This window comes from Sceloporus occidentalis, unplaced genomic scaffold, assembly GCF_023333645.1.
Source record: "Sceloporus occidentalis isolate IW3139 unplaced genomic scaffold, rSceOcc1.0.p SCAF_3, whole genome shotgun sequence".
NCBI lineage: Eukaryota > Metazoa > Chordata > Lepidosauria > Squamata > Phrynosomatidae > Sceloporus > Sceloporus occidentalis.
Genome location: NW_028316983.1, coordinates 234,968,266 through 234,986,590, shown reverse-complemented (window position 1 = coordinate 234,986,590; position 18,325 = coordinate 234,968,266). Strand labels below are relative to the sequence as shown.

The 18,325-nt window shown below is 44.5% G+C and overlaps 1 protein-coding gene across 2 annotated transcripts; it reads right to left on the bottom strand.

The window, feature by feature from the left end:
* Positions 1 to 593: 593 nt before the first annotated feature.
* Positions 594 to 17,968, bottom strand: LOC149317635 (tribbles homolog 1-like). 2 transcript variants are annotated; one of them, XM_089517957.1, is made up of 3 exons: positions 17,355 to 17,968; positions 10,871 to 11,163; positions 594 to 4,436 (listed from the first exon to the last, which is right to left on the bottom strand). In XM_089517957.1, the coding sequence occupies exons 1-3, from the start codon at positions 17,772 to 17,774 to the stop codon at positions 3,968 to 3,970; spliced, it is 1,182 nt and encodes a 393-aa protein (XP_089374083.1). In that variant the 5' UTR covers positions 17,775 to 17,968; the 3' UTR covers positions 594 to 3,967. The 2 variants fall into 2 exon arrangements, with proteins under 2 accessions (XP_089374083.1, XP_089374084.1); XM_089517958.1 differs by lacking the exon at positions 17,355 to 17,968 and adding an exon at positions 11,267 to 11,284.
* Between the last annotated feature and the right edge of the window lie 357 nt (positions 17,969 to 18,325).

Sequence of the window (18,325 nt, the reverse complement as noted above, 5' to 3'; positions counted from 1 at the left end):
TAGGGAAAGTTGGGATGGAATCAGTGCTGAAAAGTTTCAAATGTAAGGAGAATGAAAACATACAGCTATTAGGAGCCCTGGTGGTGCAGTGATTAAATGCTAGTACTGCAGCCACAAGGTTGTGAGTTCAATCTCAGGACTCCAAGATTGACTCAGCCTTCCAGCCTTTTGTAGGTCAGTAAAATGAGTGCCCAGCTTGTTGGAGGCAATTGGCTTACAGACTGTAAACCGCTTAGAGAGTGCTGAGTTGACTGATAAATGGTATAGAAATATAAAATGCTATTGCCAAATGCCATTACCACCATGTTTACCTCACCCATTTCATTTCAAATTTATGGCTCCCATGTCATTGGGGCAGTCAACTCACTTTGGGTTTTACTCCAAACTATAACAGAAGTATCCAAGCAGCTAACACTATTACCAAAATAGATTCAGCACACTGGATAGCTCCCTTAAATTCACTGCCCCATGGAAACCACCAACAATCAGTGAGCAAAGCCAGCTAAGCTGAAGGTTTCCACAGCCTGTTGCCATCTCTTCATAGTTTTTCTGCAATGGAAAGACTCAAACTCAAGGAGACAGAAATGAAGTCATTTGTTATGAAACCAGATTTATTAAACTTTTTGTACAGGAATTTTGTACAGGAATTTTACAACTTCATCATAACAATTTCCAAATATGTACATATTTACAAAACATCCAACATAGTGTTAAGCCAGCGTTCCACCTACCAATATATACAGATTCATCGGCAGGTCTGAAGAGAACCTTTACAAAAAACAAAACAAAACAAAAACCTCCAACTGTATCACAGATACAAATATATTAAAGCAATCACAAGAGCTTTAGTGCAATCAAGGTGAAAAATAAACTTTTACCTCTAATTCTCTTGATTATATCAAGTTAGTATTGCCAGCCATAATTCACATTTAAACGGCTCTTTGACATCTCGGGGTTTTAGGACACACACACAACACAGCCTTTTGAAAAAAAGAAACACTCCTATGGTAAAACATCATGTAGAAAGTAGATAGCAGATGAGGTATGCAAAGCTCTCTCAAGTACACAATGGCTCTGCCCTTCTGACAGAGATAGGCCAGGTGGTGTATCCTTAAAAAGAATTATTTTTCTTTTCTTTTTTCCCTCTTGTTACACATGCACTCAACCTTGCCAGCACATTCACCATGATATTAGTCCACAAGAATGCTTGTTTGCCTACTGCACACCCACTTTCAATCTGGGGCAAATAAGCAGAGAAATAAACAGAAAAAAGAAAGCCAAAAACATTTCCTCTGGCAACCTAGACAAACTTTTAAAACTGAATTTACCAGGACAAATGCTTATTTTCACTAACTGGAACAGCCACCTTTGTCAGGAAGCTCCCTACCTCATCCAGAAATCTGAGGCTTCTTTGGGTCTGTGGATTATCCAGCATGACTTTGAAACTCATCACAGCCCAGAGATACACAAAAGAAATTTCTACAGGTACATTATAATCAAACAGAAACATTTGGATATTTTTGTGGCTATCATAAGTTTTCCCCCCTAATTGTTATTATTTTGTACAAAAGATACAGAAAAGCTCTTTTTTTTTAGTCTCCAGATCCCAGAATCCCCATGCAAGTAAAGAGCTGCTGTCCAAAAATTAGATTCCCCCCTACAAATTCTGTAAAAAAGTGACACAATGCTTTGAAAAGCAAAGCCCACACAAAAAGGCCAAACCCATTTCAGTATATGTAACAAGATAAGGCTTATCTGTGCCTCTCAGGCTTGGAGGCCCCACCCCTGACTGATGGGTTTTGGCATTTGGGTACATGATGGTATTTTCTGAGCAACTACACCCAGCTCCACTGATGCAGGAGCCCAGCAAGTTCAAATAACAGGCCATATGGATCACTTGCTGGGGGGAGGGGGGAAGCTGTGCTTCAAACATAATGCTAGTTTGCAGAAGATTCACCCCTGAGACCAGACATAAGGTTTACACATGCATCCAACGAGGCCTTGTTCTTGCATCGACTCTATGACACACCCCAATACCATATTGCCCAGTATTTTCACAATACTGTGGACTAACAACAGTTCTGCAAGGGCTGGAACAAATAAAGGGGAATTACTATGGAACCTTATGAATACAATGTAAGCATCTCTCTAGCTCTGCCTTATTTAAAGATACCAGCAGAGGCCCATTCACACTGCAGAATTATAGTGCTACTATTCCACTTTAACGGCCATGGTTCTGTCCTACAGAATCCTGGGACAGGCAGTTTAAAGAAGGGCATTTAGAGTTATTTGCCAGAGAGCTCCAGTGCCTCACCAAACTACAAACCAGAATTTCAGAGGATGCTGGCATGACAGTTAAAATGGAATAACTGTATAATGTGAATGGCCCCCTGAAGATGCATGACTGAGGAGCAGGGGAGACAAGAGATCAGGTTGAAGCCTTGGACCTGTTAATCTCCATCTGCTTCAGCATCCCTTCATAGAGCAAGACTGACCTAAAAGATGTGCATCACTTTTGGGGGTTGTGCACACATGTATCAATTTTACTGCTAAAACAAGTGTAGCAAATGTTTCAGAGACAGTTGGCTGTTTTGCCTTTCGAAATGCATGACATCTTACAATAAGCATAGGGGCAATGATAAGGAAGAAGACCTGCAAAGGTCTACTAACTGCAACTGTAGTTAGCTTGGGAAGCATATCTTAAGAAATGAAGGAAAGAAACTTGATGAAAAGCTGTTCCAAATTCAGACATAGACCAGCCTGTTAGCTGGAATCACACAACCACACCAATGAAAGGTGGAATATTTCTTGTTCCACATTTCAGTCCAACTATACTAGATGGAATTTCAACAGACATGCTAAGGATTTGAGGATGGCAATAGATCTGTACTCCACTGAAGCCAATGGCAAAATTCCTGTTTGTTTCAAATGGTTCTGATCTCTCATTCAAAGTAATTTCAGAGCAACTGTAGAACAATAGTGAGATTTTGTCAGCTTAGAAACTATTTTTCCACATACATGCACAACTCTCAGAACCCTTCAGGCAGCATGGCCAATGGTAGCCCAAAGCCAGTCTAAAACCAATCACTCTACCAAGTTCTAAGGGTTCCTACATGTTGGAAGATCCAGTCTGAAGTCAAATATACAAGCACAGCTTTCTGAGAGAGAATACGATTAGCTTCTGGACTGTGACTATCACATGCCCCACCTGGCACCAGAAGTAGCATGCCTGTATTCTCTCTCTTACATCACCAGTAAGAGGATTCTGTAATCAAAGCCCAGCTGACAGCCTTGTCATTTTTTATGATGTACGAGAGACACAGGAGAACCCAGCTGGCTCTTCTGTAGCAGCTCTAACAGTATAAACCTGCTAAATGTAGCAAGACCATGTGAATCTGAAGACAAGATAAAGAGCCAAGTAACTCCCAAGCTGTTTTGTTCTAGAAAAGGAATTAAGGCTGCAGTTTTAGATTGCTAACTCCAAATGAGTAAATCTGTCTCCCATTGAAGTCCAGAATAGGCTACTGCCTTTTCTCCCCTTCAGAATTGAAGTTCAAATGTCCTAGGTCTAAAGATGCATACACACCCTTGTATGGGCAGGTCCATTTGCTCCAGACAGTTGTCCTAGAGCAATCCCATAGAGTTCAATGGGAAAGATTAATCCTAGGTTAAGCAGACTAGGTTAAGCAGACTAACCTTTTTCTCCCCCCCCCCCCCCCCCCAAAGGACTGGTTTGGTCAGACTGCAAACTTCCTTGGAAAGAAGAAGAAACAGACAGGAATTCTATTCATGAATTAAATGTGCTGAAGATAACAATTGCCATCCTGAGGACAGAAGGATTTTGGAAAGCTATGCGTTTACAATACAGAAAATGAATAGAACAAAAACAAATGTAAGGACTGTGTAGAAGGGTGAGGTGTCTCTTTCATTCTCCCCGAGGCAAAAATAAAAAATAAAAAATTCTGAGCTAACAAAAGAATGAACTGATATCGTCATCCTCTCTTAACTTCTCTGGAACAACCTGATCAAAGGCTCTTGTGTCCTGGTCAGCATAACCTGATTCCAAAACAGCATCAAACCAAGGATGGAGCAAAATTTCTGAGGCCGTTAGTCTTTCCGAGGGCTCCCGCCTGAGGAGGCTACGGATGAGGCACCGTGCTTTGGGAGAGACATGGTCAGGGATACAGAACTGTCCACGTCGGATTTTTGAAAATAGGGTTGTTGGGTCTGAGTCATGGAAGGGATAGCGTCCCACTAGGAGGGTATATAGCATTACACCTAAGCTCCAAACATCAGCTGACTTCCCTGAATAGGTCCCCGTTGTGTTTAAGATCTCTGGACTGACATATGCTGGGCAGCCATGCTTGTCTGACAATGCATCATCTTCCCCTTTGATGATGTGCGTGTCTTCCAAGCTTTCCAGTCTCAGCTGTGACCTGGAGAAGAGAAAAAGCCAACATATTAGTTACTATGTCATGCTAAGGAGCCACACAAAGAAGTCAATTTCACAAAAATACACAACCTAGAAATGCTACTTTTTTGGATTACAATTCCCAGAATGCCACAGCCAGCATTTGGTTAACATGAGAGCATGAGACCCAGTGTGGCATAGTGGTTTGAGTGCTGGACTACGATTCTGGAGACCAGGGTTTGATTCTCAGCTCGGCCATGAAACCAACTGGGTGACTTAGGGCAAGTCACATGTTCTCAGCCTCTGGGGAAGGCAATGGCAATCCTCCTCTGAACAAATTGTGCTACGAAAACCCCATGATAGGGTCATCATAAGTTACAAAAGACTTGGAGGCACACAATAACAAACAAATGACAAAGTAAAAGAGATACGTATAAGAAAAAAGAATTCTGTGGCACCTTGAAAGTTCACAAATTTACTATAGTATGAACTTTGGGGGAGTACAGCCCACTTCATCAGCAGTTGATGATACTACTGAGAAGCGTTATGAAATTTCAAGTGTTAAGAGTGAGCCATCACACATCAAATGCAAAAGGTGGAACTTCGGTTATCATTCACTGAATGACAACTCAAACCAAAGGCTTTTAAACTGAGACAGCTCACACCCTGAGCGGAGACTCACCCACTGACAAGGGATCAAGTGATGTACCTGTATGTGCCAGCTGGTATAAAAACCACCCCACTCAACTCAGTGAGGCAGCTGCTGGAAATAGCAGTTAATACAGCCTGGGTCACAATCTTACTCATACTTGTGTGGTGTATTTTTCTGGTCAGTGCTTAATTCCAGTGTAAATGAAGGGCTTTTTGTTTTTAGGATTTAGCATGCTTCACAAAGTCATGCTTTGATGACTGCAATAACTACTAATAACAAGGAGAGGAGGTAAAATAAAACACCACTGCAGACCGAGTATCTCTCACACATTTTTCAGGGGGTTCCATTCAGACATGCAACTGCTGGCAACTATCAAACAGGCCACAATGAAGCAACATACACAAAAACAGGAACCATCCCTTCAAGCTCCAGTACAACAAAGTCAGATTCATTGGGCAGAAAGTTTGGATTGAAACTGGTTTTGTCCTGGTGACGTCAAGCCTTAACTGGCTCGTGGATCACTGCCAAAACCCATGTCCCTTTTGTTCCTGTAACAGTCATACATACATTCCCTCCCCCCCCCCCCGCCCCCCAAATGCACAAACTTGCCTTGCAGGTTAAGCAGCTTTGGGTGAATATCCTATTCTAAAAGATTTATGCTATTGAGGAGTTATTAGTTTTTTTAAAAAAAAAACATTAGTCGATTAGATACTCCCAGTTCCTAACAGCTCTGTGGCCACTTTTCTTAGTACTTTATCAGCCAGTGAAATGCACTGCCTGCTTGCTGTCCTCAGGGTGACCTTCCTGTCCTAAAGCGAGATCTCTCCCAGCAACCCCCCCTCTCAAGTCATCAGTTGGTTCAGTAAATGGAAAATATGACTCAACCAACCCTGCCTGCCCTTCGCCTGGCGGAGGCAGCAGACAAACTCTGCACCTGTGCTTGCTAGGCTAACGTCTTGCCTGGCATTGCTTAACCCTCTGGTTACCAAATGCAATGCATACAACAACCAGCCCTGTGCAATGCCAAGTTTCCACATTAACAGCACCAGTTGCAATCTGCTATTTCAGCAACTGGGTTCAGTTTATCAGAGGCACACAAACAACCATTTCCCTTCAAAGAATTACTGTTGTTAATAGCTCTGCAGATCCTTTCCCCTACAATAAAAACCAAAAGTGCCAGTGGAAAAAAAGGGAGGGGGGGTAGGGGATGACTGTTTTGCTACAGGCTCCCACTTTGACTTCTACTAATACTGGATGTGATTCACACCTGAATGCCCTTCATAAGATTACTGAGTTACTGGTGACTTGTAGTTGAATGTGTGAATTGACTCTACTGAGAAAACATTTAGTAGAGGACACTGATCTTTGAGAAGCCAATCAGGGTCAGTTTCTGGTTAGCTCTTGGATAGAAGACCACCAATGAATGCCAGGTGCTGTAGTCTATCTTTCAGATGAAGGAACTGGCAAAACCACCTCTGAGAATTCCTTGCTTAAGAAAACCCTATGGAATTCAAGGGGTCGCAATAAGTTGACGGGCGACTTAAAAGCACATACACAGACAGAGTGGGTGAAAGGGGAAGCCATAGTTTGACTGTTCGATCATTTCAGTACCTGGAACCTTTCTGAAATTTCCACCATCAGCACTTCCAGTGTGGGCTCATCTTGAGTATCCCTTTGCACATGGGAGAATGGAAAGTTTGTTTTTAATCACAATCTGCTACTGATATGCACAAGTGATGGCCTTCTCCACAATCTGCAGACTCACTTCCTGGGGTAAACATCACCCCAAGCCACCCCCTTTATTACCTCAGCTTTTCACCTTCCCCTTTCCACTCCTATTTATTATAATAGGAGTTGCACCTCCATATCTATTTGTTTATACACCCAATTAAATATGGTCCAATTTTGGTTTAAACCCCCTCACATCTCAAAACTCCTTGTTCTACAACTTCCTATCACCAACTCAAGCATACTAGATGACATTTACTGGGAGCATCTGTACAAATTCAGCATTACACATACAAAACTCTCCTTGTGGTAGAATTCAAAAACATAGCCATGTTAGTCTGTAGAATCAGTATGTAGAGAGATCGTGTAGCATCTGAGACTAACTGAAAGAAAGAAGTTTGCAGCATGACCTTTCGTAGACTTAAGTCTACTTCCTCCAAATGCATCTGAGGAAGTAAACTTAAGTATACGAAAGCTTATGCTGCCAACTTCTTTCTTTCAGTTTGTCTCAAAGGTGCAACAAGATCTCTCTACATATCAAAACTCTCTTTGTTGGATCAGACCAGAAGATCAGCAAGGTCTAGATCCTGTTTTCAACAGTGACCAGCCAAATGCTTCCATGAAGCGAGCCACACAGAGCTGTCCCCTTCTGGCCTTCCTCCATAATTTATTTCCTGCCTCTGCTATTCAGAATTTCTAAATCTGTTAAGGGGGAGCAATGAAAAGCAAAGGAATTACACATAATTGCTAAGGCAGCAATGGAGGTGAATGTGAGGAAAACTCTACTACCTCTCCCAGTATTCCAGAGTACAAATTTTCTAATCTGTTTGGAGGCTACTGTGCAGACTGAGATGCAGATCAGTTAACACCCTGCTATGCTGGGAACCAATGAACTATGAGCACAATCCAGAACAACTGTGATATACATAGCCAACTGCTACGTTAATTACTGAAATTAAGTATAACAGGATGTTCCCCCCTGCCCCAAATTAAAAACATCAGCAAAGAGGTTAAAGTTTGCACAGTACAGCCTCCCTGTAATCCACAGGCAACTATGGTATCACTTCAAAGTAATGCGTGGATTGCAGGACTCAAGTGTAAAATTGTTTCTGCTGATGTCAGAAGCAGAACTCCTACAGAGTTCAAACGAGTTAGATTTTTCACACCTATTCAGGGCTGCCCACATGTAACCCAACCACAGTTATCTCATAGATGAGTTTTGCAAAATCCACGTTAACATTTTGCTGTCCTCCTCCTCTGCGCCTCTAATTATATACACACACACTTACTCAGTTCCTCTCATGTTTCATGCTTCTCACAGCAGCATTAACAGCTGACCCCTCCTTTGGCTCATAGACAGCCCAAACTCCATTGGTCTTATGGACAGTATAATTGCAGACATGTTCCAATAAAAGAAAGAAAAGTAGCCAGGCACTATTTACAGAAGGAGTGGGAATTATACAGCCCATAGAAGCAATGAGAACCTCCAGACCTTTCCCGAAGCTCCCACCACTGCAAAAAAGAAAATAAAAGAAGGGAACAGAATTACATCTGCAGAAGCTGCCATGGAGTGCAATTCTCAGTTAAAACAAAGTGCTCCCCATCCACAGCTTTGTGTCTTGAAAGGGTGGGAAATGGGATGACTGCATCCAAGACCTTCTTTGGCTGCGTACCCCCATAAGCAAGGTTGACACACACCCTTTGGTTTTACATGGTTAAGATGCTTCTTACAGGCCACCTGTTCAAATGATGACCTATGGAATTTGTAGTATGTTTGTCCAAAGAAAAGCACACCTTGAAAGCCAAGAGCCAGTCTCACAAGCATGTGTTTCCTCCCCTCTCCATCATGAACCCCTTTCACTCACCCCAAGAACAGAGATTTAAAGAACCTACCCTCCCACACACACATGTAGACAAATGCACACAATGAGGTTACTAAATAACCAACATACAGTGGCATGCTACAACTGTCACAACATGATTAATATTAACATTAGCATAATACAATGTGAATCCATGTTTCAGGAAAAGAGAGGGGAAATTGTGTTGGACTGAACTGGAATCAAGGCTTGTCCCAAGGTGTCTTTGGGAGTTAGCTTTGTTCTGCATTCAGAGCTAAATGATTCAGAACACATAGCTTGAAATATGAAGACCTGCATGTGGATTTTAGGAAACATTCAGCCCTTGTGAGATGAATGGCAAATACACACATTTGTTTATAGAACAAATTTCAAGTGCAGGTCATAAAGCTGGACACTCATTCCACCAAAAACACCACAGTCACATCCAATGTATGTGTTCCTTGGTGAATCAGTATCACTTTTATTTAGGTTCTGCTATACCAATCTCCAAATGAAACAGTTCTCACTTGAAGCCTATGCCCAAATATAATTATTCAAACATGTGATGCCTAATACTGCAGCAGCCTAACTTTGTTATCTAACTAGGACTGAAACCACACAGGACCAATGCAGTCTGCAAATCAGTTAAGCCAGTGTCCCCATGCTTGAGCCAATTAACCATCCAGATCCTCAACACAGTCAAGATGAGGTATTTTGTATCTGAAACCATGTAATTGCTAGGACTGTGAAGAACCTCCATTCATTTAATTCAGAGTATTCTACCTGCAAATTTAGCTTTCAATCCTGTTCCATATAAAACCTCTTCACTTGCAAATACAGCAGCTTAAGAACTACTTAATACAGGACAGCCTACCTGCTAATGGGTATCAGAGGAAGCACATCATGTACAATTCCCACAAGGCTTAGTTTAATCATGTGTATACATCCTGGACAGCCTGGATTGGACAAGCAAGTTCCCAGTTCATAAATGGTTGGAAAAACAAAACCAAGTACCATTTCTACATAAGACTGTTGTTTTTTTAAAATTTATTCCCTACACCTATACAGGTAATATGTGTAAAAACAGACATCTAAAGCTGGGACTCAACACACATAGACTTGTGTTGTTTTTTTTTGTTTGTTTGTTTTGTTTTTTTGTTTTGTTTTGTTTTGTTTTTGCAGCTTCTCCTATTTCCTTAAGGGGAAATTAAAAAAAAAAACAGAAATTCATCGTTTCAGAAGAGAAAGTAAGAGCAGCACCAATCAGGAGAACACCATCACTAAGGGCTCAAGAAGATCCAAAGAACCGCTCAAGTAGCGTGTGGTACAAAAGGGAATTTCAGCATGAAAACTGAATGGAATTTTCAAAAGCTGTTTGCAATGTAACATGGGTGTGTCTGTCTGTTCTTTGGTAAGCAAAGCCAAGTGTCCCACTGGGCACATGTACATTCTTGAGTATATTAGATTGTTTGGAGCCAAGCCAGAAGGAAAGCAGATGTTTATATAACATGAGTAATGGAGCCCAGCACAGAAGTAGCTGGGATTTGAACCAGGAAGTCCTAGTTCACATCTTGTGTCTGCCATAAACACAGCACATATCCTTTGTAATGCTACCCCACCCATGTCCCTAACTGCCTTATGGGTATGATACTATAAAATGACCATGATGCACACACATATTTTACATATCATATATCGATTATACTTATATTGTTATTTTTAGGGACTGTGCATACAAGAGGCGGCCGGGGGGGGGGGGGGGGGGGAGGATCCAAAACTCTACCAAACAAAACCTATGCAAGTCTAACATTGCAGCTAGCTTCTAAACTTGGCTGGTTTTTCTCCTATTCTAAAGGTGCATGCTTGCTAATATGGGAATCACGTGTGTCTTCCAGACGCTGTTGGACTGCAATTCCTAATGGTGAAGAAAGCTGGAAGTTGCAAACCAACAACATCTGGAGGCCCCTATGATTCCCACCCCAATTGATGCCATATAGAGCACCAACATGGTTTTCAAGAGAAGTTAGCCACTAGCAGCCCACAGGCCAAATCTGGGCTTGCAACTATCAACCCCAGTTGGATAAGTATCACGAGTGGGAAAAGAAACTTGGGAGATAACATGCAGATTTCCACTCTCCAACCTAGATCCACTTGTCAAAGTGGCATCTTGAACGAAGTTGTAAAGGTATTTCCCCGCAAAGCACACTTAGCAGAGGCCAATCCCAAATCCCTACTCACCTTTCTTCACTAGAGAAAACGAATTTCCTGAGTTTAAGGTCCCCCAGAACGATGGCCGACTGGTGGCAGTGAGCGACAGCTGAAACAATCTGCTTGAAGAGTCGGGCAGCCTCTTGCTCCGGCAGACGCTTGCAGCTCCTCACATAGGAATGCATGTCTCCAAAGTCCTTGTCAAAGAAGACATAGGCCTTGGTCTCGCCAAGAATTACTTCCACAATCCCAGTGATGTTTCTGTGGGACGGCAGCTGGATGTAAGGCCGAATTTTGTCCTGGTAGTGTTTGAGGGGAAAAACCTGGAAACAAGACCAAAAGGAAGAAGAGAAAAATTGAGATTAATCAATTTTTAATTGCAAGAAAAGAGAAGGAAAGACAGACTGGATGGTTTTGCTCACTTACAACCAGAGGTGTTTTTGGCCTTTTTTAATGTGCAGTTCGAAAGTTGACAAATTTGCAGCTGTAAAATTGGGGGTGATGAACGACACAGTAATTCATTATTTTTTATCCAGCCTTTCTTATGGAACAGGTGACTTACAACAAATTAAAGTACAGCTTAAACCTATTAGTTGTTGTTATTTGTGCTTTCAAGTCTTTTCTGATGTATGACAACTCTAAAGTGGGCCTATCACAGGGTTTCCTTGACCAGATTTGTTCAGAGGTGGCTTGCCCTTGCCTTCCTCTGAGGCTGAGAGTGTGTGACTTACCCAAGGCCTCCTAGTGGGTTTCCACAGCTAAGCAGGATTCAAACCTTGGTCTCCAGAGTTGTAGACCAACACTAAACCACTACACCACTCTGGCGCTCAGCAAAACAATTAATTTTTTTAAAAAACCATTTCATTAAGAACACTAAATTAAAATTATTTAAAATGCATTAAAACATAGTAAAAGAAAGATGAATGCATAATATTAAAAGACCTTCCCAGAAAAGGAAGTTAGGAGCCAAAGTAGTGCCTAAATAAAAAGATCTTTGCTAGCTGTAGGAAAGAACAGAGAGAGACCAACCAAGCCTCCCACGGGAGGGAATTCCACAACTTGGGAACAGCCAAGACGTTTCTCTTCCTTGTGCTCACTAAATCCACCTGTGATTATTAAGCCCTTAAATGACAGTGTTTGTCTTGCCAAAATGACAGTGTTTATCAGGCACTCATGGTGAAAACTGGAGGAGCCAAGTTTTGGAGAGGTGCAAATTTTGGCAAGATAGATTAGATGAGGCAGCAGGAATGGTTCTTGCAGGGGTGGAAGTGTCAGTGAGTGAAGAGGTACACTGTTGTAGGCACTACTGCAATGACCTGTTAACTGTAAACGTAAATGAATTGTTGCTGTATAGTTTTTGTTGTTGTTGTGTGCCTTCACGTTGTTTTTGACTATAGCGACACTAAGGTGAACCTATCATGGGGTTCTCTTAGCCAGTTTCTTCAGAGGTGTTTGCCATTGCCATCCTCTGAGGCTAAGAGAGTGTGACTTGCCTGGAGTCATCCAGTGGGTTTACATGTGGGGATTCAAACTCAAACAACTATACCATGGTGGCTCTCACACTGCTGTATAGTAGCGGAGAGTATCTGATTCCTGTGGTAAATCTGCCACAGATACAGGACATAAGCAAGGACCAAAGCATTCTTTATGTCCAGCCTTTCTTTATTTTTCTTCATTTTAGTGTGAGGGAATTGCTGCAGTTTCAACATCTGTTTTTAAAAGCCATGAATCCTTGTGAAAAGGTTTATAATAAACCAGTCTTAGGTATGTTTCATGAGAGTATCCATTAAATCATGGATCAAGAAGCTGCAAAACAGGAAGAATAAAGCACTGGCTAAAACATGGCAAATAAAATGTGAAAGGGGGCAGACATTTAAAGTTTTTAGCCTATAAACTGCCCTCCCATGCATTGTATTTAGAACCAGGGCTGGGAAGTATATACACTCAAGGGAGATGATATGTTGATTTACAGCTACCAGTCAGAACAGCTAAAATGTATCTCCATATACTGAGATAGTACAGTCAGCCCTCTATATTCACAGATTCAATCATCCACAGTTTGAAAATATTTTTAAAATATATAAATTCTAACATGAGGGGCAGGCCTCTTCCTCAATAATAATTTACTGTATCTCCATGTACAATGACCAAAGCTTGATTTTGTCATTTTATATAAAGGGCACCATCTTACTGTGCTATTGTATTTAATAGGACTTGCATATCTATGGAATAAATGCCCACAAAATCAGATACTTGGGACCAAAAGAAAGGCTTACATACCCCAGTCAGGACCAGACCAGAGGCATCTGACTGGCTACTGATGGAAACTGAATGGAAACTAGTCAGACCTTGGTCTGAGCCAATTCCTACATGCATCACCACCCTGGTTACTTTTCTCCAAAGCCAAGTGCATAAACATCACACCCTTTCACTCTACGTCAGCCTGGAATGCCTGCCAATTCCTGACTCCACGCTTAACATGATTACAGTGAGAAAACAAACCCACTGCCTCACTAGGCATGTGGCGCTTATGACATCCTCTCCCACCCCAGTGCCCGCTAGATGGAATCTGGGGTGATGGGAACTGTAGTCCAAACTGTAGTGAGGGCACTGGGGTGGAGAAGTCTGGTCTATCCTGGGTGGCACCTACCCATAGGATCCTCCAGGAAGAAAGGCAATGAGGAAAGCCCTGTTTACAAACACAGCTTATGCACATGTTGCTGTTGTTAACTGCCCTTGAGTAGATCTCAACCCATGGCAACCTTGTGAATGAGACATTTCCAAGACTCCCTGTCCTCCACTGCTCTGCTTTGTTCCTGTAAACTCATTCACCTGATCTCCTTAATAAAGTCCATCCATCTAGCATGCAGCCTTCCTCTCTTTCTACTCTCCTAGAATGACCACCAGGGATTCACTAACTATAGAGTTTCTCATACTGGGGTTAATTTTGGCATTAGAGAGAGATTAAAGCACATTTAAAGCATCCCATGAACAAAGCGAAAATAGAAGGTAATTGCACGAATGATCATCGCATGCAATTGTGCAAATAAAGTGATATCAGAAATGCATTATCGCTGAAATCCCAAAACTAAAAAGATATGTGATAATGCTTCTTTGTGACCACTTTATTGGCGGGTTTTGTGTGATGTCCTGTGAAATCATTTCATGTAATTACACAATTTTTACAGTATATTCCTGGGCTAAACTCCCAATCTCCTTTCTGTGATAAACTCCTATGTGAGTAAAGCACTTCTCAGGTAGGATATGGAAGAAAAGGAGCAGGGGGGAAATGGTCTATTTAAAGCCAGTGAAGCATTCGCCCTTTGAGTTTGTCTGGAATGATTCAGACCAAGGTGCTCCATTTCAGAGCGTGCCAAACCATTTAAGCAAGGGAAGAAGAGGATTAAAGAACTCTCATGTTTTATTCACCGAGGTTTTGCAAGACTCCAGTCATGTTCTCCTAATGACCTGCAAGGCTCTGCTAGGTTACTCACATCCTCGGCCTGACTGGAAGCCGTGACATACAGAGAATGTCACCATTCCCATTCATTCAGCCCAGCAACACTCCTACAGAGAAAACAAACGCAAGGCCCAATCATCCTCTCCTCTGTCTCACTGACTTTTGGCTCCTTGCCCTTCTCTCCCAGTGCATGTCTTTTTAAAGCCTCCATTTCTGGAAGTCTTGCAAATAAAAAGTCTACAAAAGTTACCATTCCATCACAGGTTTTTTTTTTAAGAGCAAGCAGACCTACAACTGTTCTCCAAAAGCATGTAGGACTGGCAAGAAACTATTCTATTGGAGCAAAATTTCCCCAGCAGACAGAAGAGCGGTCCTCCTAACCTGAAAGCCTGAAAGCAATATCCTTGCAGCCCTCTCTTTGAATGATCATCTCAACTCACAGTTGGGAAATTTAGCCTAGATTTGCAAGAAGTATCAAGTGAACTAAGGGTGACAAAGTGAACACTGACTTGGATCCCCTGGAAACCTTTGGCACAATCCTTTCACTAGCCAATGTATTGGGGGTATAGACAAACTCCTGCCTTGATTCATGGGGAGAGGTGGGTAAGAAATAATAATAATAATAATAATAATGAACTGGAAACCCCACAACCCCTAGCTAGTCAAATGGGAAAGGATTTGGGGAGTTGTAGTTCAAAAGGATTGGAAAGCCAACCTTTGGGTAAGTAAGCTTTAACTGAAAAACAGATATCCTTTGCCAAATTAGCTCTCTGGCCCTTCTCTCCCCTGCCTCCACCGGCTGCCCTGTGCCGAACTTTAGACTCTAAGTTCATCGGAGCAGAGAACTGCTATTTAGCAAAACATACTGGGTGCAACATAACACTTTTCAGATACACCTGAAGGGAAGGATCCCCACAATCCCAAAACTGATGTTCGCTGTTTTCAAGAGACTAGGGCTGCATGTGCATCTCGGGGAAAAAATGCAGTTTGGTGCCACTTTAACTGCCAGGGCTCAATGCTATGGAATCTGGGAATTGTAGTTTGTTGTGGCACCACAGCTACAAACTACAGTTCCCAGAATTCCATAGCATTGAGCCCTGACAGTTAAAGTGGTGTCGAACCAGACTATTCCTGCAGTGCAGATGCAACCTAGATGCAGCATTTTTAAAAAGAAGTAATGTCCCTAATTCCAAGTTTCACAGCTCCTGAAGAAGCTACACACAGAGCAAGCCAGCGCAGTTCTGAAATACATCCTGTGTCTTGCCATGGGTCCCCTGCAGGGAAAAAATGCACCCAAGAAGGCAGCCAAGTTTCTGAAAGCATGCCATGCAAAAGGGTGCAGTCAGTAGATGGCAGCATTATCCTTGGCCTCCCCAAAGAGTGCCCTCCCTGCTCTAAGAAGTAGGAAAACAGGCCAGGGGTGTGTGTGTGTGTGTGTGTGTGTGTGTGTGTGTGTGTGTGTGTGTGTAAGAGTGTGCTTTATTTGAAGAACTGAGGACACCTCATGGAAAACTTGGAAAGCTAGGCTAGTGGGAGCCAAGTCCTGCTTGCGTCTTTTCTGCAGAAGGAGAGCGGAAAACAACAGAGGATGACGGAAGAGGAGAGGGACTTCGCCCGTTGCTTGACTGGGGAGGGAGGGAGGGCTTTCAACCAGAAATTCAGTCCCTGGTTGCTCTAGGTAGGAAACCTACTCCTCACAATCGATTTTGCACACGACTGGGTCCAAAATAGATATGGGCATCTCTGTGTGTGTGTGTGTGTCCCTTCAGACCTGAAATTGGCACTGGAGAGAGCCGATAAGATAGATAGCTAGAGATACACGGAGATAACATAGAAGGATAGATAGATCTACCTATATATACATCTATACACTCCCCATGTCCATCAGGTTTTGCAGCCCTGAGATCCCTAGGGATGGATCCCGGGTCCCCTTCCAGGAGAAAGGCGGCATATTAAATAAATGCCCTCCAAGAGGCAATACGTTAACAAACAAACAAACAAACACCCTCCAAGAGGCAATCAATAAATCAATAAATCTCTTCCCAGATACAATAAATCGATGACCTCCAAGGCTGCGTCTGCACTGCAGAAACAATCCGGTTTGGCACCACTTTCACTGCCCCATGGCTCAATGCTATGGCAAAGCTCTAGTGCCCCAACAAAGGATATCTCCCAGAATTCCACAGGAATGAGCCATAGCAGTTAAAAGTGGTGTCAACCCGGATTATTTCTGCAGTGTGGACGCAGCCTGGCTTGCGCTTTAAAGACCAGATATGGCCCTTCTGCACTTTTTTACACAGAGGAGCCAAGTTTGGACAGATGCTGCTCCTTGGTGGCTTTTGGTGGCTGCACTTCAGAGCCAGCCTCGGACTAGGGCTCGGGGGAGACCAGGGTTCAAGTGCCCGCTCAGCCATGGCAAGTCACTGGCAAACCTCCTCGGAACAAGCCTTGCCCAGAAGGCCCCAGGAGAGGCTTGCCTTAGGGTCGCCAGAGGTCAGAAATGACCAGAAAACACACAACAACAACAACAACAACAACAACAACCACCGATATAGTGGAAATCCAGCGCGATGTTGTGTGTCTGAGCCTTGGACTAGGACCCGAGTTCGAGTCCTGACTCCGCCATAGAAACCCACTGGGTGACCTTGGGCAAGTGCCACTCTCTCAGCCTCCCAGGGAAGCCACGGCAAGCTCCTCTCGGAAGGAACCTTGCCCAGAAGGCCCCAGGAGAGCGTCCTCTTAGGAGCCTCCACCAGTCGGGAACCACCCCAAGGGCCTCCTGGCTCCCCCTGAGAAGGAAGGCCACAAGAGACCCCTCGGGAGGGGCCTTTCCCTGAAGTCGGAGGCAACCCAGGCACCCAAAGGGCCTCCTCCCCGGACCCTTGGGCGGGTCACACTCTCTCAGCCTCATCACCGGGAGGGAAGCCCTAACCAACTCCTCTCTCTCTCTCTCTCTCTCTCTCTCTAGGAAGCTTGCCAAGAAAACCCCGGGAGGGGAGTTCCCCGTCAGTCGGAAACAGCCCCAAGGCCTCCTTCCTCTTTCTCTGGGCTCACCTTGCAGCGCAGCTCCCGGCCGCTGTTGACCTCCAGGGCCTGGGAGAGGTGCTCCCGGTCGGGGAGAGGCAGCAGAAGGTATCCGGCCAGGAGGCTGGGTCCGGGTCCTGCTCCTCCGGGGCTGGAAAGGGAAGGAGCCCCGAGGGGGGAGCCGGGGGCGCTGAAGCAGTCCTGAGACGGAGGGGGAGCCGGGGGAGCAGGAGCCGCTCTTGCAGCCGCGCCGGGAGCCTCGACGGCGGCGGAGAGCCGGGCGCATTTGGCTGCGCTGGGGGCCTCCTCGACGGCGGGGGAAGCAGCAGCAGCGGCGGCGGCGGCGGCGGGAGCAGCGTGGCTGGCGTCCTGCAGGAGGAGGCGCTTGGCCGGGGGGGCCCTCCTGCGGAGGAGGCCCGAGGGGCTGCGGGGCTCCAGCTGGCGGCTCATGGGGCTTGGGGAGCCGCGGCGTCGGGGGAGAGGAGCCAAGGCGGGCCCTGAGAAGCCGGAGGGGGCTGCGGGGGATGGGGCTAAGGGGCTCTGGAGTCCTCCTTGCCTGCCTGCCCTAAGCCTCAGAGGGAGGAAGGCAAGGCTGGGGCCGAGCCGTCCAGGCTGAAGGCATCTCCGCTTTCTCCCCTTCCTTCCTTCCTTCCTTCTGAGCTGCCAGCCGCATCTGCCGCCGCTTCTGCCCAACTCCCGGGAGCTCATCAAAGTTCCCCCTGACGTCACAGGAAAGGGGCGGGGCCTCGACAGGGAGGGGGGAATGTGTGTGTGTGTGTGTGTGTCAGCCCTTGGCTCTGATTGGACGCTCCCCAAGCTCCATTCAGAAAGAGGATGGAGAGGGGAGGAGCCATTAGAAGATGGAACCCCTAAAGTCATTCCCAAATGCAGCTCTCTGTCAGATGCTTTGGACCGCAGCAGTTTCCTGATGACTGGGGCTCAGGAGTGGCATCACTAGGGTTGGAGTCACACACAAACACAAACACACAGCCCTCCTCCAT